This window comes from Megalobrama amblycephala, linkage group LG1 (assembly GCF_018812025.1).
Source record: "Megalobrama amblycephala isolate DHTTF-2021 linkage group LG1, ASM1881202v1, whole genome shotgun sequence".
NCBI lineage: Eukaryota > Metazoa > Chordata > Actinopteri > Cypriniformes > Xenocyprididae > Megalobrama > Megalobrama amblycephala.
In genome coordinates, this window is record NC_063044.1 from 27869901 (window position 1) to 27892822 (window position 22922).

General features: G+C 35.5%; 1 protein-coding gene across 3 annotated transcripts in view; it reads right to left on the reverse strand.

Moving 5' to 3' along the window:
• Positions 1 to 3748: 3748 nt before the first annotated feature.
• The window catches only part of LOC125266486 (TOM1-like protein 2), a 51991-nt gene continuing 32817 nt past the window's right edge, over positions 3749 to 22922 (reverse strand). The window contains exons 7-16 of one of the 3 annotated variants that reach the window (XM_048187202.1): positions 22660 to 22776; positions 19841 to 19974; positions 19569 to 19611; positions 17849 to 18047; positions 16821 to 16938; positions 16380 to 16455; positions 12251 to 12316; positions 7558 to 7617; positions 4869 to 4905; positions 3749 to 4478 (exon numbers count right to left, since the gene is read on the reverse strand). In XM_048187202.1, coding sequence (XP_048043159.1) covers positions 4330 to 4478; positions 4869 to 4905; positions 7558 to 7617; positions 12251 to 12316; positions 16380 to 16455; positions 16821 to 16938; positions 17849 to 18047; positions 19569 to 19611; positions 19841 to 19974; positions 22660 to 22776 — 999 coding nt within the window. In that variant the 3' untranslated portion in view covers positions 3749 to 4329. The remainder of the gene's footprint in view (positions 4479 to 4868; positions 4906 to 7557; positions 7618 to 12250; positions 12317 to 16379; positions 16456 to 16820; positions 16939 to 17848; positions 18048 to 19568; positions 19612 to 19840; positions 19975 to 22659; positions 22777 to 22922) is intronic. The other 2 variants (XM_048187212.1, XM_048187221.1) reach the window with 2 other exon arrangements.

Genomic DNA, 22922 nt, shown 5'->3' on the forward strand with positions numbered 1-22922 from the left:
TGAATTTAAGGTGCCAATTCATGTGTGGAAATGATTCTCCCTGAACCATTCATTCACAATTTGAGCCTGATGAATCATTGTGTTCCTGGAATATGGCAATAATGTGTCTTCCTACATGTTTAAGAAATGAAAAGCTTCATCAGTTAGTGTTAGAAGAACAGCTGCCAAACATATAACATGCCAGAAACATAATAATCACAGTAATAATGATACATGGTATGGCATATAGGATTTCAATTTGTCATTTTACCCCAATATAACCACTGACAATGTGTCACTTTCAGAACCTCATGCCTTTTCCATTTATCGATTTAAAAATGAAGTTTGATCTCATGGAAGCAACCAATGAAGTTTTACCTCAACTGTAAGACAAAAAGTTGAACAGACAGTAAAGACTGCATACAATAAGAGGCAAATTGAGAAATGTTTAATTATTTTGCTGTAAAAATAGTCAATGCCCCCCTCTTTTTCAAAACTAACCTTAAAATTATGGAAGAGATGAGCTTGTTAAAATGAATCACACAGAATGGGAAATGTTTGCATTAAGCAAATGAATCACTTTAATTAAAATAGTTTGGATTAAACAATAAATCTGACAATAGGAAACTTTATTACATGTCATTATTCTAAAATACATTTAAGACATTATGAAGGTAAATAATCAAAATAGTTAAGACTTTTAATGTCGCACAATGGCAACATTGATTTAAGCAGTTAATCCAAATAATGATGAAAGCAGAGCTCTTTAGAACAAGCAAGTTATTACTAACAGGTTTAACACTCTCCTTCTTACAAGTAATTAGAAGGCTGAAATCAAAAATAGATACTGCAGTTTAACTTTAATCTATTTATTATTACATTATGGCATTACAAATGCTCTTCATAGATATCTTTTGAACGGCCTTGGTTAAGAAACTCATCGGGCCATTATTGATTTTGCTTTCAACATGCTGCAGTTTCATTTCAATCAAAGCCACGGTGACTTACGCCTTCAATTCAAGTAAAGCACATACACTCCTCCAGTGTTTCACACATGTATCTGCTGATTTGACCGATTATGGGGGAATGATGGAGGTTTGCAACAGGTTAGATTAACAAAGTTTAAGCCCTTGCCTTCCCATCATTAGTCGTTTAACATTTGAGGTCTTTGACTGTAAAATGACTTTAGCTGCAGTTACTTTATATACATATAAGACTGAAGTGAACATCTTCCTTAAACATTAACCTCAAGTAGTTGGGAAGATAGCAGTGCAACATTTAGCATGATTAAAACTGTGCGGTACAGCTGTTAATGACTGGAATGAAAACCAATGCCGATCCTGCAAATCACATGGAATATCTTTCATGACAAGTCACAAAAAAGAGGGACGCAGTTAAAGGTACACTATGTAAGTGGTTAAAAATAACTGTATGCATTTTGCTGAAGAACATTGTTTTGGATGTGCTTTGGCTTTGCGTGATGAATATAATCCAAAATAGATAATGTTTTACAATGAACTCTGTTAGAGAGCAATTTATCTGTTCAATAAAATAACTTACTCGCGCCATCTCTGCGTGCGTCACTTTTACAACATTTCGAATCCCTCAGTTCTTGCCATCCCTGAAAAGCCAAGCTGATGTTGATTCTTGTTTTATTACGAGCTCTGTCACATTCTGCCAGCAGACTCTCCTCTGTTCGGCGTTTGTTTAAAACCGGCGATTCCCTGGAGGTTTGAGATTTAGCGGCTTCACGTCAACCTTTCTTTGCTCATTGTGACTTTTTCCTAATTTCGAACGGGAAAAAAAACGTTACATAGTGTACCTTTAAACATTTACACTTTACACCAAAGTTAATACAAACCTTACGTACTATACACACTTCCCTATTGTATATACACATTTATGTATATGTATGGATACATATTTTACAAAAGCCATTGGGCTAATATAATTCTTGGTTAAGTCTAGCAAAGCACAAAACAAAACTTCCATTCAGCTTTACTGCCAAATGTGCGGATTTTTCCTTACTGAAATCAATCAGGAATCTGACAAAAAGATGCAGTAAGTGGGTAAATCTTACGAAGAAATGTCTGTCATATATCACCCCAAAAACATAGAAAATTGTATAATTGTATAATCAAAATATATATTTTTTCAGGTTTCTTTAATGAATAGAATGTTCAAAAGAACAGCATTTATTTAAAATGGATAAAATAGATACTGTAATTTTTGATCAATTCAATGTGTCCTTGATGAATAAAATTAATTTCTTTCAAAAAAAACCTAAAACTTTTGAATGGTAGTATAAATATGAAATAAAATTATTTTATAAGAATCTTATATATATCTTTTGATTTTGGGATGAAATGTGTGGGTTTTTTTTTTAATGAGTCTGTTCCAGGAAATCATATAACATAACCAAAATTAAGATGCATTTTTCAAAAGCATGTTTTTCTATTTTTGTATCACTGTAGACACCTGATTTATACGGAGCCCCACACATGACGTGGATAAAATATTATATATACAGTACAGTTCAAAAGTTTGGAACCACTAAGATTTTTAATGTTTTTAAAAGAAGTTTCGTCTGCTCACCAAGGCTACATTTATTTAATTAAAAATACAGTAAAAAACAGTAATATTGTGAAATATTATTACAATTTAAAATAACTGTGTACTATTTAAATATATTTGACAAAGTAAGTTATTCCTGTGATGCAAAGCTGAATTTTCAGCATCATTACTCCAGTCTTCAGTGTCACATGATCCTTCAGAAATCATTCTAATATGCTGATTTGCTGCTCAAGAAACATTTATGATTATTTTCAATGTTGAAAACAGTTGTGTACTTTTTTTTTTCAGGATTCCTTGATGAATAGAAATTTCAAAAGAACAGCATTTATCTGAAATACAAAGCTTCTGTAGCATTATACACTACCGTTCAAAAGTTTGGGGTCAGTAAGAATTTTTATTTTTATTTTTTTAAAAAGAAATTAAAGAAATGAATACTTTTATTCAGCAAGGATGCATTAAATCAATCAAAAGTGGCAGTAAAGACATTTCTAATGTTACAAAAGATTAGATTTCAGATAAACACTGTTCTTTTGAACTTTCTATTCAACAAATAATCCTGAAAAAAAATATTGTACACAAATATTTTGTACAATTGTACACATTAAATGTTTCTTGAGCAGCAGCTCAGCATATTAGAAGGATCATGTGACACTGAAGACTGGAGTAATGATGCTGAAAATTCAGCTTTGCATCACAGAAATAAATTACTTTGTGAAATATATTTAAATAGTACACAGTTATTTTAAATTGTAATAATATTTCACAATATAACTGTTTTTTACTGTATTTTTAATTAAATAAATGTAGCCTTGGTGAGCAGACGAAACTTCTTTTAAAAACATAAAAAATCTTAGTGGTTCCATATATATATATATATATATATATATATATATATATATATATATATATATATATATATATATATATATATGGCCACATTTTAGACATGATTTAGTAAATCGAGGGAATGAATCATTATATCATGCACCTAAAATGAGGGAATGAATTTATAAAATCTGCTGACATATTAATAAGTCACGGGAACGAAATACAAATTGTTAATTCATACGATATGCATTTTATTTTTCACACATCATGTGTGGGGCTCTGTAGATTTACACTTCAAAATGCCCTCAAATAGTGCTTTTAAACCAGGCTATAATGGCTTCTTAGACAACCTCAGCTGGAGTCAACATATTTTAACAAAAACCTTTAATCGATGGAAAACAAGTTTATTCGTCTGTCTTTGGTAATTCGCACATTATGATTACGAGAATGCAGCCATTTTCCTTCACCAGACCCTCATAAGCATGAGACACGGTTGTCTCTGTGCTCCTACGCCTGATTAAGATCTAATGTTTTCCTGCTCTATTTACCACAGGAACAGATTGAGTCACAATCCATAGTTGACTCACCCCTACAGAAGAACGGATGCGCCTGACAAAACCATAACCTCATGGAATGGCAATCTTTAAGACCATTAGTTCATTACTAAACAATAAATACGAAACCAAACAGCTCTATTCGACTGCATATCTGTTATTCGAAATGAATAAGCTCTCTTATTTTGGCTACATGTTGGCTTAAGCCATCGCTTGACTGCGCCGTTCAGCTTAAAGGTTGCAGTTAAAGCTGTAATGAAGCAGGATTCTCACAGTGCTCTATCAGGCGGGGGATATTAGACAGGGGTCTTGCTGCCGTATAACATCAGTAAAAGAAGTTGGAGGGAAAATGGTTGCGGTCACTGGGCTGAACCCGCATCTCTCCGTCAGTGTTCTACAAGGCAAAGAGATTGTCCTCCGTCTGTTCGGTCTTCCTGCGGCTGCTGCTCGATGCGCTGACGGGGGGTCTGGACTCTCCACCAGCGGCCAACGGTGAAGCCTTGTCTGCAGCTTTGGCCCGCTCCGCTAAGAACTTGTCAAACTCTAAAGAGACACCGGGAGAACAATAGACGTTTTCAAATGGAGCGGTTTAGTGAACCTTCAGACAAAATCCTGACAATATAAAAGTTACATGTACTTTATAAAAAATAAGTAAATATTCCACATTAAAAAGAAGGGGGACATTTTTACAATTATACTAAAAGCCCATTAACTTGCTAAACAAGTATGAACTATCAATCAGACGATAGAAGGCATGTAGTAGATTGTGTGCAACAGGTTTTTCTACAACTGGTCAGTTTGAAACGGCATTTCCTACCCATTTTATGTTTCCGTAATACATTTCTGAGTGAAACAGAATAAAGTACGTGAAAAAAAATGCGTGGTTAGACTTTTATACAGTTAAAATCCAAACATTTAGCTCTTGTAATGTACCTTCACTTGTGACTCCTTCTTCTGGCTCTTCACCTTTCTGTTTAAGGAAGCAAAGAGAATAAAATTATTCACATGACAGAACAGTCATTTTTATTACTTATATGTCACATTGTGTCATAAACACAGAATGAACAACTACCTACCATTCAGCTGGAAAACACCTTTACAACATGACATTGTTATAAACAAAGGTACATACATATGCATTTTCCATATTATTTATGACGATAGATCAGTGTTGGGGAGATACTGACTGAAAGTAATGACACTACATTATTCAGTGTGATAGTAGCTCAGCTATTTATGAAATAGTCTAGCATTTCCAGTAATATGCTAATATTTACAACAAACAGTAACCAAACACATTCTCCTAGAACGTTCTATATTAAGAAGATTGGGGAAATCCATTTTATTTCATCAAATCAATTGGTTCGGTTGATTATTCATAACGTGACACAAAATACAATCCGTGTACCTTCTTGTATGTCTGTTGTGAATATATCCGTCGCAACAAAAAGCTATCGCGTTCACATCTGTAACTGTCATTATGACTGTCATCAGACAAACACTGTGAAGAAAGTATTCGGATACTTTTTGGGGATTTCTGGTAGTTGTATAACAAGTCGCATTTTTATTATTCGTCACATAGCCGTGCACAGAAGACCAATGGCCAATAATATATTACATTTTGGTTTGTTTTTCACCAAATCTTCCAAATCAAAGCCCCAGAACACTTGGAATATGACACGTGTACCATCGGACAATTCTGTGATACTTTTGTGTTTTTAAAAAGCTTGGTCTCCATTCACTGCTATTATATGGACGAGCGCAAGCAGAACATTTTTACAAAATTCTTCTTCTGTGGTCCGAAAAAGAAAGGACATACGGCATTAGAACAACACCATGGTGAGTAAATGATGACTTAATTTTCATTTTAGGATCAACTAACACTTTGATTTCTTTAAAAAAATAATAATAATAATAATAATTAGATCATTTAATGTGACGATACCTGTTGCTCTCCAGTACTGTTACACGCTGATAGTCGATTTAAAATGCTCCTTTGAAGTGTTTGTGTAATTGCTCTGTGAAGAATGTCAAAGGTTTCTATTTACAATGTGTTTTTGCAGAGTTGAGCTTTATAGCCAATCACAGACATATCTGTTGAGTGTGTGAGCGCAATGGCCAATCAGATTTAAGTTAGTCAGAATCCGCTCAAAAAGGCAGAGTTTTTGTTCAATGAGTTCAGCATGCTCGCAAATCCTTTCATTATAAGAGATTCATTTCACAGCGTAGACAGCTTCATTGATTATAACAGGAGTTTACTTGAAAGCAAATCGTGTTTTTGTATAAATTATGGCAAAATAGAATAAAAATGACATAAAATCGCTTTGAAAACAGCTTTTGAAAACGAAGGTAACATTATATGAACTTAACTTCTAAAGTTCGTTTTTACGCTGATATTCATTGGAATCAGGATGCGCCGATATATTGTGGAAGGAACATCAAATGACGCGTCTCGCTGAGGTCAGGGTTGATCGATGTACCCTGAGTTCACACGCCAGATGTCCGACTTTGAGTGGCGTTCCAGGCGTTATTTCATAGAAGGAGGTGGGAAAAATCCAAAAACCAATCTGTCTGGAACACAGCATAACTACACATAACACACAACTACAAAATTTCTGGATCGATAGCCATATTTAAATGCATGACTTTTTTGTTTACAGGTTTTTAAATATAAAATAGTTTTAAGTACTTGTTTTATGAGCTATCCTGATCGCGATCATATATTATTTAATGAATAAATAGGATGAGTTTTACGTAATATTACGTAACAAACATAAAACTATATTTGTCCGCCACAAACGAAGACTATTTTTGACCCAGGAAAAACCCTGATTATGCCACCCTAACAGAGATCCGAATTATTTTTGTACCTGAAAAATACAGCTGTTTTTTTTTTTTTTTTTTTTAAATGTTATGTATATGACACATAGTTATAGAGTCTATAGTTATATAGTCTTATGTAACAATTACGATGTTAATGCGATTTTTCTGGTTTTGAACATTTCGGAAATGTTAATGAATTTTGAGAAAATATTGTTTAAAAATTTCATTTAATTTCTGCAATTCTGTTTAGGTCTAATTTGTTATCATTAAATTGGTATTAGTTATTTAAAACGTTGCTCAGTTTTACCTCAAAACTAATTCTGAATGGCTGTAGTTTGCGTCAAAGTAACTTCCCCAACACTGTTCAATGAACATATATCACATGACATTTATTGACTTCAACAAACTACACAATTATTTGAATATCAGTACAAACACAACACAGTAACCAACAGATGAAGGAAAGCATCCGGCACCAGTGAACTGCAACATTCAACAGCATCACTCTTATCTGCATCTAATGACGCTCCAACACCACCAACAATCGTTCTGGAGCTGACTAAACTAAATTGGTAATAATTTATCCCTAGTTAATGTTCATTAGTATCATGTGAATGTGTGGCATATGGGGGACTGACAACATGATTGGTGGAAGTGAATGATTAGTACTACTGAGGTGGGGAAAAGAAATCCAAAAATAGAACAAAACGGACTTGGATAAATGAAAGTGAGTAAGATGACATGGTGTTACCATGGAAACAAAAACAGAGAGGATGAAATCAAGGTAAAGAAGTCTCACCACATCGGCACAGAGCCACTCCTCAATGTCATCCATGACAGAGGACTGCGATACGGGGATCTATGGAGCGAAAGCCACGGACAAACCAAAGACCCCCAAAGCCACGAAAGAACAAAAAACATCCCGAACAAACAAAAACACAAACAATAAAATCACCAGAAGGTTTGAGAGGAAAATAACAACAACAAAAAATGCAATCAATGCCAAAGCGAGCCACGCGCCTCACACACTTGTGCGCACACACATACACACACACACACACACGGCTTGCACATAGAGCTGGAGCAACAGTTTCACATGCTGTGAGAGTGAAAAATGAAAGGACACTGAAGGAGAGATGCAGTGATGTGTCAGAAAGAATATAAGACAAGCCTTTTATCCATAGAAATATAGGATTATGGTGAAATAGATGGTTGCTTTTTTAACAGTAATATCAGAACAGCGGCACAAGGGCTCCCCCTACAGGGCTCTATTTGATGGACTCTTCGCACATTACGTACTTTATTGCACAATATGTATTTATTTGCAGTGTCATTTCTTCTGAGAAGAATCAGAATAAAGCAATGAAAGATGGTCTTTATTGAAGTTAGTTTAAGGTGCCCCTATTATGCTATTTTAAACTTTGTTTTGGAGTCTCCAACAATATGTTTACATGCACCAAGGTCAAAAAACACTTTAATTTTCTCATAATATACATTGAAGCATCACGTCTTTTCTCACAGTATCTGAAATGGTTCGATAAAGGATTCGGTCTCTATAAACCACTTCTTTCTGAGGAGCTGCTCTGCGCTGATTGGTCAGATAATCCAGTCTGTTGTGATTGGTCTACCGTTTACAGCACATGTCAGAAACTAAACACCCATTACCATATCTGAATTTTAGCTCTGGATCTTCATCAGTACTTGAAACACAGTGATACGAACAATGGCGTTGGTTTTACCATATCAGTTCCAGCACAAATCCCCATCGTTTGGAAGTGCCTCAGAGTGAATTTGCTTTCACAGTGCAGAAAACAGCAACTTCTCTACATGTCGACAACACAAACCAAACTCTTCCAGTCTCAGCTACAACTACAGTGTTTGAGGGTCAAAGTGGACATTGTTTGCAGGCAGCCAATGAAGACCATAGGCTGGCATAATTCATATGTGTTACAAACCTACGTAGGAAGTAAGACTGGAATTACTGACTACACGTTTTATGCAGTTCAGAATCGGTTCTTTCTTTTGGGAGACTATAACTCCATTCATCTGCACTTTGATCTTTGAAACTTTGCAGACCTTTTACATTCACAAACAGCTGTACTCACTTGAAAGACAATATCTGAAAAAGCATAAGAGGGGCACTTTAAATACTACCAGAAAAATAATTTGCTATTCAGCTTTCTGAAATGAGTTTTGTGGACAAACTTAAATTGTGCCAATGTATGAATTTCTTTACAAAACTAAAAATTATGCTTTTTGGAAAGGATAGAGGGAAAAAAAGTAGCTCAAAGTAGCCAGTATACATGTGAACTCCATCAGTAATGTTTAAAATTCATCCAAGGATGCTCCTCATGAAGTTGGTCCAGAGAATAAAGTGTGTGCAAAAGCATGACTCTAGACAAAGAGTAAAAATAAATAAAGGATACTTGATTTTTTTTTTTTTTTTGTCACTACATAATTTTCATTCATTCATTAGTGTATTTCAAAAAAGTGTTGGTGACTAAACTAGTATAATAACATGTTATTGAGTAGGTGATACAGTATATATAATATTACAATATATATATATATATATATATATATATATATATATATATATATATATATATATATATATTTTGGTTAAGATAAATCATGTTAAATATAAATCTGTTAGAACAGAACCGTGAATTAATGGGTGAGGTGGGTAGTTTTAATAGTAGTGATGATGAAGATTATGAAGGAAGAAAGGCTCTGACCACACAGCTGTCCAGTTTAAGGATCTTCTATAAGAGAACTACTGGACAGTGTAAAGCCCATTCACACTGACAGCGACTTTATGAGTGGATATACTGTTCAAAAGCTTGGGGTCTGTAAGTTTTTTTTTGTTTTTTTTTTTAAAGAAATGAATACTTTTATTCAGCAAAATTGACCAAAAGTGACAGAAAAATTATAAATGTCTTTATTATTTCAAATAAATGCTGTTCTTTTGAACTTGTTTATTCATCAAAGAATCCTGGAAAAAATATATCACTGTTTTCAGCACTGATAATAATAATAAATGTTGAGCATCAAATCAGTATATTAGATTGATTTCTAAAGGATCATGTGACACTGAATACTGGAGTAATGATGCTGAAAATTCAGCTTTGATCACAAGAATAAATTAGATTCCAAAATATATTACAATAAAATATTAAATTGTAAATAATATTTCACAACATTACTGTTTTTACTGTAGCAAAAGAATGCAGCCTTGGTGATCATAAGAGAATATTAAAAATCTTACCAACCCTTAACTTTTGAACATTAGTGTATTTTTGGTGAAAGTTGAAAGATGCCCTAATGTTATTGATGGGCTGCACAATTGGCCAATCTGATCACAAATGGGGTGATTGACACTAAAAACTAACATTCTTGAGGGGAAAGAGTGTAAACTCCTATTGTCAGATCGTCAGATCCTGTAGCAGCTCATTTGCATAAAGTTAAACTTTGTTGTGTCACTGGATACGCCAGCAATGCATCGCCAACAGTCACTGTTGCTCCTTTTACTTTCAGATCAGCAACTCTCATTGACTATGTTTACACGCAACCTCATAATGCGATTATAGTGATATTTGGGCAATATTGCGATCAAGCTTTACCGCATGTAAACGCACCACTTTGATCAAGTTGATGTGATTAAGCTCATAATCACAGTAACTATAATCGCAGTAATATATGTTGCGTACAGTGCTTTTAATCATAATAAACTGGCATGTAAACACTTTAATTGCATCTTTTCACTCTGATCAAAGTGAGTATGGACGTACACAAATAAGTTTTCATGTGCAATTTTGTAATCATAAAAGGAATCACATTTTTGGGGTGTTGAAGAAGGGTCACCATGATTTTGCCAAGTAAGATCCTGAATCAACATTCCTGTCCAAAACTTTAGTCCTAACCCTAAATCTAACCCTACCCATAACTTCTCCCTAAAATCAGAAGGAAATGATAGGTGAATAACACTGATGTAGAAGCACCTAACCCTGGTTGTAAGCCTAAACTTGACATAAACTCTTAAGTTGTCCCTCAAATCTGATTGGTTGTTTGGAATGTTGTTCCAGGATCAAAAAAGATATTGATCCAGGAACACGTTGCACTGGTGAAAACACGTTCAGCTCTGATCATTGCAAATAATAACATTATTGGTGCACGTGTAAACGCAGTGAATGAAAATAAATGACTTTTGGGGACTTTCAGTTGTGAATGTTTCTTGAAACTCCAGCTTTAATTTTGGAGTTCTACAGAATACAAGATCCAGCACCTTCCATGATCCCGATTTTGATTGTGTTAATTCCTGTTAGAGTCCAGGGTCTAGCTAGTGTATGATGATAAAATTTTCAGATTTTCCTCTGAAAAAAGTAGCGCTGCGTCCGAAATCACATACTGTCTGAACAGGTACTAAATTTGAATTTGAATTTGAATTTACTTTGCGACCGTTAAAAAAAGTATGCTCTATATCAGGGGTTCTCAACCCTGGTCCTCGAGGGCCACTGTCCTGCAGAGTTTAGCTCCAACCTTGATCAAACTCACCTACCTGTAGCTTTCTAGTTATCCTGAACAGCTTAATTAGCTTGTTCAGGTGTGTTTGATTAGGGTTGGAGCTAAACTCTGCAGGACAGTGGCCCTCGAGGACCAGGGTTGAGAAAGCCTGCTCTATATAGTATCAATATGGGGGTATGAATACTACATCCGCCATTTTGTTACTGTCACGTGACCTAACAGGATAAGTTACGTTGCTTCACTTCCATTCATAAAACCCCCTTTGTGGCCTCAAGGGACAGTACAGTGTCCATTGTATACGCACTTAAAAAATTTTGGCGGAAGTATTAGGTCAAAATCTGAGGACTTTCCGCCAAACTGTTTTTCGAATACTATGTATTCAGACATACTACTCTTTTGGCATACACTGTTTTTCACCTACTATATAGTTGGTAAGTATTCAATTTTGGACGCAGCGTAGGTGTTTCCTACTTGTGATGGAAATGAGGTGATGAGGTGATTCACAGTAAAAGGGACAAAGCAAAGAGAAGAGCACAGAAACGGCCCTGGAACCATAGAAGACTTATTAGATCAGAGATGTTGAGACAAAAATATGCTAGACTCTTTCCATACAACGAAAAAAAACACCATAAAAGTGGTATATTCAATTCCTTCATGGTGCTTTTGTGGTCACTATGAACTTTAGTTGTACAGAAAGATTTGCTTCCATGGAAAAAAAAACAGCACAGAAGTTTGGAACGACATGAGGGCGAGAAAATAAAGACAGAATTTTCATTTTTGGTTGATCTCTTAACACACGCAAGTCGACTCCTCCGCAAATCAAATCAGGCTTCGAGAGAGCGGCTCTCCCTTTTACTGTGGGTGTGTTTTAGTGGTGGAGGGAGGTGAAAGGGATGAGACTGAGGTCAGGGCTGGGAGGACGGAGGTGGGTGGACACGAGGGGACAGTGGTTCTGGTGAAATCCTCACCATTCCTTGGGTAATGAGCCAGCTGTCTATGGGCTCCAGCTCAGCGTTAGGACCTTTTACATTCAGCTAAATCAACAACAGAAAACACCTTACACACATGAAGAAGAGCAAAGCACCCACCCCAAACCAGCACAGAGACATGCCACCTCCATCTTCAGGAGAACTGAAGCAGGTGTCATTAAGGGCAAGAGAAATGTAATTCTGAGTCAATGAACTAAGGTAGATGGAGTGGGAAAACAAATAAAAAGAGAGGGGGAAAAGAAGTGTAAACTTTGACCCATGGGCTGATTGCTATACATTGCACCTCTAATCCAGGACCGTTATGTAATCTTGGTCGATTTCAACACAAAGCATGTCTGGTACCAGAGATCTAATCAGTCTAAAATGATTTCCTAATATTACTCTTGAAGATTTCATAATAAGTCTTTATATTGCATTCAAATACATGCATGAGCAATAATAACAGTCATTCTTGCCTTGGCAAATATCACTAATAAAATACAAAATCTTATTTTGTACCCAGATCAATAATTTAATAATTGCAAATTATACATACACTGACTTGAATAAAACGTTTAAATGATGATAGTGTTTCTGAAGTAAAATTCATTTTTTTGTTAGGGTGATCTGTCGTTATAGAGTGCAACAGTTGGGTTCCCGAAGTAAAACCTCCATTCATTTTCTCCATAGAATAATAATTTTTTTTAATGATAACTTATTAACCTTTAAAGACAGACCTACTGTAAGCTATGAGGTGGTAAATCGATAATATTTGCTTCTGTTGAACCCATCAGCCTGCATTATTTCAATTTAGTTTTAAAATAATTGTGTTTAACAGCAGAATTCCTGGTGAAAAACTACATTACCCATGATGCTGTACAGAAAATTCCACCAATCAGAGAGTCGCGGCAAGCAAAACGCATCCAAATAGCTCTTTAGCTCCGCCCACTCTTATGAACATCGCAACTGACGTAATCGAGTCCGTCTCCCTACGGTCTCAAAATACTTATATATTTCAATACATATGCATATTTTGCAATAAACCTAAATTTATATAAATAAATGTAAATGTATAAATAACTAAATATATATATATATATATATATATATATATATATATATATATATATATATATATATATATATATATATATAAACATATATATATTCAACATTTTTAAATTTCTTTTAATTCTTAATTCTAAAGTTTTTAATCCGATTATGCTGTTCGCAATGCTTCATGGGATTGTAGTTCTTTTCCTCACTAAAGCAGTTAAGTACACAGTCTTGTACCTTTGTATTTTTGTCAGATTTTCAAATACTTTTTCAAATCTAAGTTTGTAGTGTTCGGATTTACCTCATAGCTGGACCTGGTTGGTTTGGTTCATGGCTTAAAACGCTTTAACGAAGACTATTTTGAAATCCCTATGGGGAAATTAATGGAAAAATACTTTCTAAAAATGCTTTAATCATTATTTATCAGAAAACAAAATATTATAACAAAACTGCTTCACTGCTCTAATATTTGGAAAAAAAACAAAACAAAACAACAACTTTGTCCACCAAAAAATCAAACATGCAGAAAAAACAACAACATAAAACAGGAAATTATATCAAAGAGAGGACCCAGATAATTTGGCCTTTTTATGGCAAGGTTTGTTAAGTTTGTAAAATGATGTATAATGTGACTCCCCAAAAATTGAACCCCTTCAATGAATGAATAATTCATGGAATTAAAATATATTTAAAAACCTTATTTTTAACTTTATTTTTTTTTTTAATAAATAATGATTAAGATGTGTAGTACACTTCATTATGTATTCAAGGTGTGAGGAAAATATGATTGCACCAATTCCCATTTTTAGTCTTGTTTTTTTGTCTTGAAAATGATTTAAAAGGTTTGACATGAATGCAAAGAGTTAATTTCTAAGAACTTGACATGTTTTTAAAAGGTTTTTCCTTTTCTGTATCGTGGACACATTTGTCATTGACCCTTAAACTATGTTAGATGCTTTCAACATCTTTCTGGCATTGAGCTTAATACAAACAACATAATTTTAGTGTAGCAAAAATAACTGTAGTGGTATTTTGTAACATTGTGGTCTTGTGGAGACAGCAACTAATATTTTTCAGCCAAATCAAACCCAAGCTAATCTGCCAGCACTTAACCAGTCCAATTTGGGCATTAACAAGCTGTGGCATGTTGAAGACTAATTGTGAATGTGTAATTTTGTGTTTTGATATGGAGACCTCATAGTGCCAATATGAGTCAGAAAGAACAGGAGCATTTTTATGCCAAAAGTGAGTATGAATGACATGCAAAGGTAGAGGACTATAAATGTGTTAAATATAGTGCTGCAGGGATGCCATATTTTTGTAGGTCAAAACCCAGAAACAAGTTCGCATTTTAGCACTTCCGGTTCTAGCGTCCTGAAGTCAATGGGTTTTTTGGTGAAATGCCTGAAATAAGCTCTGTGGGAAACACAAGCTGAAGATATTTTCAAGTTTTATTTTATGACATAAAATACATCAGTAATAGCCTTTTGTGATTTTTTTAAAGCTTAAAAAAGGCGGTTGCTAAAGTGGCTAAATGGGACTACAGAGGTTGACATTAAACATCATCAGCCGAACAGATAAACTCATCTACTCACTAGTCCGCTTTCACTGCCTCATTGTGTTCAATATCGCGCTCTTGCAAACTATCCTAACTCTGATTTTCAGGGAAGATTAGTGATGGTGATGTTGAAGTCACGCAACCATAGTGTAGTTTGTTTATAGCCTAAGTTTAGCATGCTTGCATTGCATTTACGCTTTAAAACTCATAAAAAAGTTATATTAAAGGTGCCGTAGAATGTCTTTTTAAAAGATGTAGTATAAGTCTAAGGTGTCCCCTGAATGTGTCTGTGAAGTTTCAGCTCAAAATACCCCATAGATTTTTTTTTAATTCATTTTTTTAACTGCCTATTTTGGGGCATAATTAGAAATGAGCCGATTCAGGGTGTGGCCCTTTAAATCTCGTGCTCCATGCCCCAAGAGCTCGCGCTTGCCTTAAACAACATAAAAAAAAGTTCAAACAGCTAATATAACCCTCAAAATGGATCTTTACAAAGTGTTCGTCATGCAGCATGTCTAATCGCGTAAGTACAGTGTTTATTTGGATATTTACATTTGATTCTGAATGAGTTTGATAGTGCTCCGTGGCTAAAGCTAACATTACACACTGTTGGAGAGATTTATAAAGAATGAAGTTGTGTTTATGAATTATACAGACTGCAAGTGTTTAAAAATGAAAATAGCGACGACTCTTGTCTCCGTGAATACAGTAAGAAACGATGGTAACTTTAACCACATTTAACAGTACATTAGCAACATGCTAACGAAACATTTAGAAAGACAATTTACAAATATCACTAAAAATATCATGATATCATGGATCACATCAGTTATTATTGCTCCATCTGCCATTTTTCACTATTGTCCTTGCTTGCTTACTTAGTCTGTTTATTCAGCTGTGCACATCCAGACGTTCTGCCCTTGTCTAATGCCTTGAACATGGGCTGGCATATGCAAATATTGGGGGCGTACACCCTGACTGTTACGTAACAGTCGGTGTTATGTTGAGATTCACCTGTTCTTTTAAACAAATGAGATTTATATAAGAAGGAGGAAACAATGGAGTTTGAGACTCACTGTATGTCATTTCCATGTACTGAACTCTTGTTATTCAACTATGCCGAGGTAAATTCAATTTTTGAATCTAGGGCACCTTTAATTTGTGAAGATTATCATGACGAACAAAAAAGGTGTTAGAATTATACGAATATTTATTGGTCACAGAGCTTATTTTCTGCAATAAACCAAAAGCTAATGGAAAAATCCTATTGGGTTTTTGTTGAGCTGTGATGCTAACAAATGGGTTGGCCTACAAAAAATATGTCATCCGTGCACCACTCTATTTGCCATTCAAGACAGTGCAATGCCCCATCTTCTGAGAAACAGTGAGGTCTACAGCACACTAAAAGTAATAACAAGTAGGAATTGAGTGATCAGAGGAACTCATCAGCCATTAGCACCACACAAACCCTTCATCATGAAAGTAAAGAAAGACAACATGCTGTAGGAAACTCACCCCGGTGGCATTTTGCTGTCTGATGTCTAAAGCAGAAGCTAGACCAACCAGAGCCTGAGGTTCCTCGTATTTAACACTGGAAAATAAGCAAAGAAAACAGATTTTAATGCAGCCCCGCACCTCTTCAGTACTGTGCTCGTTGTGTTCTGTTTACCGGTTTGTAATTCCACAGCATGAAGGTAAGATCTTACAGATTTATGAATGAACTGCTCATTTTTAAATCTTCCCTGTCTACTGACATTTATGACATCCGCTTCAAACATTACAATGTTCATGATAACTTTTACTAACTATACAGTAAGTAAATCCACTTCACCAGCTAATCACTCTTCGACAGCGATGCCATAGAAATATACAGAGCTTACACAAAAAAGGAAGTTCAAACACAAAATTCTGGGGTGGAAAGTCTATAGCCATAGCAGTGAGGAAGTGGACACTCACTTTTTGCGCTGGTCAGCCAGAGAGCTGGACCTGGTGTGGGCGAACATGTCAAAGTCATCCTGAGGGTTGTGAGCGGTCAGAGAGCTGAGAGTGCCGCTGACGCTGTCTGCGCCCACATCTACCGGGAGTAAATCATCTTAAAGTCAACTTTAAGTTGTATAGAGGAATAAAAGTAATCTTTAACCATACAACAACAACAAAAAAACATGATAAATATTTTTTGTTGCACTTCATTTTACAGTATGTGCACTTACATGTGGTTACTAGGGCTGGGACAATACATCAATTATCGATTCACAATACAATTAATCTGGAACGATTCTGATATTTTCCCAATGTATCGTGAATCTCTCTCGAATCAATTCTGATCTTAGTTTTAAACAGCAGATGCCACTTTATGCTTTAGAAACACATGTAATGCTACTCTGCTTGCTTCCAGTTCCTTTACATACACAACTTAAACCTAAAATAATCATTCATAAAGTTCGAAAAGGTTAAAGTGAATTACAAGGGTTTTTGCAGTGGGCTGTTTACATTAATCTCACGTCATAAAAGCCAAGGTGAAAGTGTATTTAACCATGACTCAGCCGAACGCACAAGCGCTCTCCAGCACTTATCTTCATGAGCATTTGAGTGTGTGGTTAAAAACTAGCCAAGAGCGCCATCTGCTGTTAAAACTAAGCTCAGAATCGATTTGAGAGAGAAAATATCAGGATCAATCCAGAATCATTGCATCACTATTTTAGAATTAATGTATTGTCCCAGCCCTAGCACTTACAGTGTACTTAACTAAGAAAGTACTGCTAATAAAAGCTAACTACATGGGTTAAGGTTAGGTTTAGAGGTAGGTTCATGAGTTGTTGAGTTGATGGGTTGTCATTACCTAGTTATTGTAATTACTATGGTAAGTGCATAGTATGTACATGTGGAACAGCACTATAAAATAAAGTGCTACCATACTTTTATCAATATAAAAAATCAATTTGTACTCCAGTCTGAAATTGTCATCCTAATTAAGATGTGCTTACCAAGTCCTGCCAGCTGTGTGGAGAGGGAGGCTGTGTTTGCCACAGCAGCGGCGGCAGCAGCAGCAGCAGCAGGAGCAGGAGGCTGCAGGGTGGATGTGGGTGTATGAGTGGGTGTAGCGCTAACCCGAGGACTGACCACTGCTGGAGAACCAGGACCCAGATCTATTAGATTATCCTCCTCTGAAGCCGCATTCAGGACCTGTGCATTCACAACACACATACACTTACTTTTCTAAGTTAACAAGGAAGACCATCAGTTTGACTGAATAAGCTGTGAAATTTCTTTCATATTCTATTTTCAGACTTCAAGAGAATAACGTAATGCCTGGTATTTTAACGTGACATTTTTCTCCCCGAATCCTCATGTCTCTTTCCAGGTTTGGATTCTGGCATGGATTCTTTAAAATGTAATTGTCACTTCTAATCCCTATTAGCAGTGTTTACTTTCTAAAGCAGGCAAGTACAATATTTATTGTCTGTCAAAATGATGGAACTTTAAAATATCAATCACTCAATGTTGCAGTTATGATGACATTTTTGATTAAGGCATGGAATTTTACATAATAAAGACATATATTACTACAGTGATATGTAACACGTTAATAATATTGCTGCGTAAATGATTCGGGGTTATTCACGGTCTGCTGTAGTAATTTGTTAATGTCTTTACACTTTTAAATGTCCTGTTAATGTCCGATGATTGAAGGGTGAGTAGAATAATGTCATCTCATTGTAAAAGGTGGATATGCTGGCATAATAAATGAATTCTCATCATAATGATAATTAAATTCGGCTCAATTTTTAAAAGAAAAAAAAAAAGCAAATTAAAAAGCAATTCAATAGTTTCTAAATACCAATGCATTTTCATGTAAACAATTTTTTTCAAGGACACTGCATTATGTTCAAGTAATTTAGAGTAATATATATTTAAATAGTTGGTATAAAAGATTATTATGAGAACATTACACATAATTAAATAATAAGTTACATTTTATATATATATATATATATATATATATATATATATATATATATATATATATATATATATATATATATATGTATGTGCTTAAGGTACATTATTATACTTACATATATAATAAATATAATATAAAACAAATTAAATAAAAATAAATATAATGTACATATATATGTATATAATTAAAGAATACATGCTTTTTAAAATTATAATCAAAACATATATAATATTATGTATTATTTACTTAATTAATATTTAATACTAAGTAATAATAGTAATATTAATAATAACACAACAATAATAATGTTAAAAGAATTCATGTCTAAAAAATGAAAATAAATTAAATATTTACTAATTAAAGTTTGAGATCTTTTTTTATGGAAAAGCTGACATTTCTACAGAATTAAGGCCTATAATGTGTGTGTAATATATAGGAAAAGGAAGACAACGGGGAATAATATTTTAATTTCTAGGGTCTAGAGTTCAAATGTGATGCAGGACACTTTCTACATGACATAGATGCATCATACTTGCCTCTCTCAGCTAAGCATCATGCAAACAATTAAATAACAAAAAAAACAAAAACAAAAACATGAGCAGGCACTTAACAGACAAATATTATCACAAGGCACATATGTACCCTACAAGAAACAATATTCAACAATGAAAAACAAATAAAAGACTAACTTTTTTATGCTGATAGTTTGTGTTAAGAAAGCAGTACTGCAGTGTCAAACTCACCCCATTGTTTTGTGCTGCTCTGCCTACCCTGTATCTCTCGTACCTGTTAGAACACAGAGCACTGGTGAAATATCAAAAACACTCGTCAAGATCAAGATGAAAGAAATGTTAATGTGTTTTCAGACCCTGTGTGCTCTGCTCTAAAGCAAAGGAAGTGAAATCAAAGGCAAGCCGGAGTTGCGTGTCAGCCTCAAGATGTAAAGAGGTTCCTCTGAGAGCTGTCAGATTAAGGCTGATGAGGGAAACTTTTTGCGACGGACACCTCTGCTCACCTCTCGTAGCGCAGGAAGATGTTGTTTAAATCATCGTTGGCGTGTAGCAGCTCTTCGGTGACCTCTTCGTTAGACACACGAGAGATGAGCTCCACTATCCTGTGCTGCATGGCTCGACACGTCCTGTTCAGCTCCTGAGACACATGACACTCTTCAGCTTTGCTCTTATTCTTACATGAAATGCATTATGGAACATTAATCTAGACAGAAAGGACTAAAACAAATACATAGTATATAAACATATAAAGCACAAATTCATAGACATGCAATAGGCTAGATGAGGTGAATCTCAGTTTTAAAATATTGTGCTGTTACACCCTCTTGTGGTGACATGTAGATTCATGAGTAAGTAGTAAAGGGATCATTCACCCAAAAATGAAAATTCTCTCATCATTTGCTCACCCTCATGCTGTCCAAGATGTATATGACTTTCTTTGCTTGTGTTTATCTGAAGGAAGATTTTTAGGGAAATAATCCTCTATATGAGTCCATATAATGCAAGTGAAGGGGTGCTGCTTGGTTGACGCTTGAAAAACCACATCGCTACGATCATGACGGTAATCCATACGACCCCAGTGGATGAATCACTGTCTTCTAAAGCCAAATGATAGGTGTGTGTAAGAAAAATACTAATATTTTTAACTTGGAACTAAACCAAACCGTTCCGGTCTGCTGTCATGAGCGAGACATTGTGACACGTGAGAAGTGGCAATGCTCTGTGCTTCTGTGTTACTTCTTGCGCAAACTTCACAATACGCTTACGAACTTGTGAACATTCCAAGGAGAGTTGGTTTATAGTTAAAATAGTTCTGCTACACAGTAATCGTAATTGTAATCCAAACGACCAAAGTGGATGAATCAATGTCTTCTGAAGCCAAACGATTGGTGTGCACCCATTCAAGCGGCACCCATTCAATTGCATTATATGAACTCACGGAGATGAATTATTTCCCTAAAAATCGTTGCTTGTGTTGATCTGAAGAAACAAGGCCATATACACTATATTGCCTATACTGCCTTTACATGCACATGAACTTTAATGACATCCCATTCTTAATCCGTAGGGTTTAATATGGAGTTGGCCCACCCTTTGCAGCTACTACAGCTTCAACTGTTCTGGGAAGGCTTTCCACAAGGTTTAGGAGTGTGTTTATGGGAATTTTTGACCATTCTTCTAGAAGCACATTTGTGAGGTCAGGCTCTGATGTTGGTGAGAAGGCCTGGCTCACAGTCTCCGCTCTAATTCATCCCAAATGTGTTCTGTCGGGTTGAGGTCAGGACTCTGTGCAGGCCAGTCAAGCTCCTCCACACCAAACTCACTCATCCATGTCTTTATGGACCTTGCTTTGTGCACTGGTGCGCAGTCATGTTGGAACAGGAAGGAGCCATCACCAAACCATCACCAAACTGTTCCCACAAAGTTGGGAGCATGAAATTGTCCAAAATGTCTTGGTATGCTGAAGCATTAAGAGTTCCTTTCACTGGAACTAAGGGTTCAAGCCCAACCTCTGAAAAACAACCCCACACCATAATCCCCCCCTCCACCAAACTTTACACTTGACACAATGCAGTCAGGCAAGTACCGTTCTCCTGGCAACCGCCAAACCCAGACTCGTCCATCGGATTGCCAGACAGAGAAGCGTGATTCGTCACTCCAGAGAACACGTCTCCACTGCTCTAGAGTCCAGTGGTGGCGTGCTTTACACCACTGCATCCGACGCTTTGCATTGCACTTGGTGATGTAAGGCTTGGATCAAGCTGCTCAGCATGCGTTGAACCAGTTCTGTGATTTTACGTGGCCTACCACTTCGTGGCTGAGTTGCTGTTGTTCCCAATTGCTTCCACTTTGTTATGATACCACTAACAGTTGACCGTGGTATATTTAGTAGTGAGGAAATTTCATGAATGGACTTATTGCACAGGTGGAAACCTATCACGGTACCACGCTTGAATTCACTGAGCTCCTGAGAGCGACCCATTCTTTCACAAATGTTTGTAGAAGCAGTCTTCGTGCCTAGTGCTTGATTTTATACACCTGTGGCCATGGAAGTGATTGGAACACCTGAATTCAATGATTTGGAGGGGCGTCCCAATACTTCTGACAATATAGTGTAGATCATGAAACAATGGCTGTTGGCGCCCTCTGCAGGGATTTGTTATAATACATAATGTACATAAGATTTATATTATGTATTTTAACAGTGTTGTTCTTTAAAACCATATGATTACTTGCTTTTGATACTTTATTTGAACCAAATATTATTGCCTCATTGTTATTATATATGTATTTTAAAGGCATAGCTCTTTGTTTAGTTCTATTTTTATTACCAAAAAAAATTATCCAATTACTCGATTAATCATTAACATAATTGACAGATTACCCGATTGCCAAAATAATGGTTAGTGACAGCCCTAACATAGTTAATAACTTTTCATTTTAATTTGGGCTATACTACAAATTTCACTCAAAAAACGGCATAATATATGATAATTAAGCTTTAACATTTAATGCATAACATTGTAAAACTACAACAGAATTACTTTCATTGATTACGAAGCATAAACAGCCTATAAAGAAAAAAACATTGATCTGTTTTATTTTGGACAGTTGACAAAGGCCCTCTTGTTAATGTTCCGTGTGCGTAACTTTTTTGTGCCTTGTTTTAGAAATTACATGAATAAATGTCAAATTAAATTGGATGATAACTGCTCTTTTAATTTTTGCTTGTTTCTGTGTTTGTTTTCATTCCTTGAACCAGTTCAGAGCTCTGGTAAAAACACCCTGTAAAGGAGTGAGCCTAGTGGGAAAACTCGCAAACCTGGAGTAGTTCGAGATCAGAGGCGTCTTCTTGGCCCGGCACCATCTCGGTCAGCATCTCTGACATCACTTTAATATTCCCACGCACAATGTCCAGCTCACTTCTCAGTCTTGCAATCTGTGCGCACAAACAAAACACTTCCAAATTAACTATAGATATGAATAGAAAAATATAGTGGTAATACTCTAAAAAACATCTATTTTCTTTTAGGAAAAAAACCCCACACTTTTGAATGGTAGTGTAGACAGGAAACTGTTTAAGAT